The sequence below is a fragment of the Gavialis gangeticus genome, unplaced genomic scaffold, assembly GCF_001723915.1.
Source record: "Gavialis gangeticus isolate Ggan-Ray unplaced genomic scaffold, GavGan_comp1, whole genome shotgun sequence".
Classification (NCBI taxonomy): domain Eukaryota; kingdom Metazoa; phylum Chordata; order Crocodylia; family Gavialidae; genus Gavialis; species Gavialis gangeticus.
The window spans coordinates 36,237,674-36,238,329 of NW_017728995.1; the positions used below are offsets into that span (position 1 = coordinate 36,237,674).

Sequence of the window (656 nt, forward strand, 5' to 3'; positions counted from 1 at the left end):
CCAGCCCTGCAGCAACATCCTTAGCTTCTCCTCACCCCCTCACCAATGACTTACGGCTAGATTCGGCATGTCACAGACACCGCATGACAGAGGAAGGGCCAGCTGCCTGCTCCCCCTTGCTCCTGCCATGCTCAGGCCCCCTGGACCCTGTTTGCCTTCTCCGTGCCGCCGCTCACCGGAGCTGGCTGCAACCGGGACCCACGTGTGTCTCACAGCCTCTGCCGCAGGAACGCGAGACCTGCAGGCGCTGGTGAGGGGCACGCGATCGCACGCTGGGCCGCGTTAAACGTCTGCTGTTTGCCTGGCCAAGGTTACCGGCTGCCCGGGCATCTCTGCGAGCCCACCCGGGCCTGGGTGCCCACTGGAAACACCCGGAAAAGCTCTGGCTGCGACACGTCCCCACCACGACTCACCGGCCGCAAACTCGGTGCCCGCCAGCTCAGCCGTGGCCAGAAACTCCTCCAGCGAGCTCAGCTCCGTCACCGACTGCGGGGCCAGGGGCGAGCGCACCCAGGCAGCGCCATCCTCGTGCACCTCGCTTGTGTGCAGCTGCGGGGAGAGGCAGCACAGTCAGCACCGGGACCCCCCCAACCCACAGCACCCCCACCCCCGGCCCTGGGACCCTGACGGGGCCGCGGGGGTTCCTCAGGGGAGTA

At 67.8% G+C, this 656-nt stretch overlaps 1 protein-coding gene across 1 annotated transcript in view; it reads right to left on the bottom strand.

Annotated features, from left to right (window-relative positions):
• LSG1 (large 60S subunit nuclear export GTPase 1) overlaps window positions 1-564 on the bottom strand; it is a gene marked incomplete at its 5' end in the record, with an annotated part of 29,807 nt that extends 29,243 nt beyond the window's left edge. Inside the window, one exon of the mRNA XM_019503068.1 lies at window positions 414-564. Within this exon, the coding sequence (XP_019358613.1) occupies window positions 414-564 (151 nt within the window). The remainder of the gene's footprint in view (window positions 1-413) is intronic.
• Window positions 565-656: the final 92 nt, after the last annotated feature.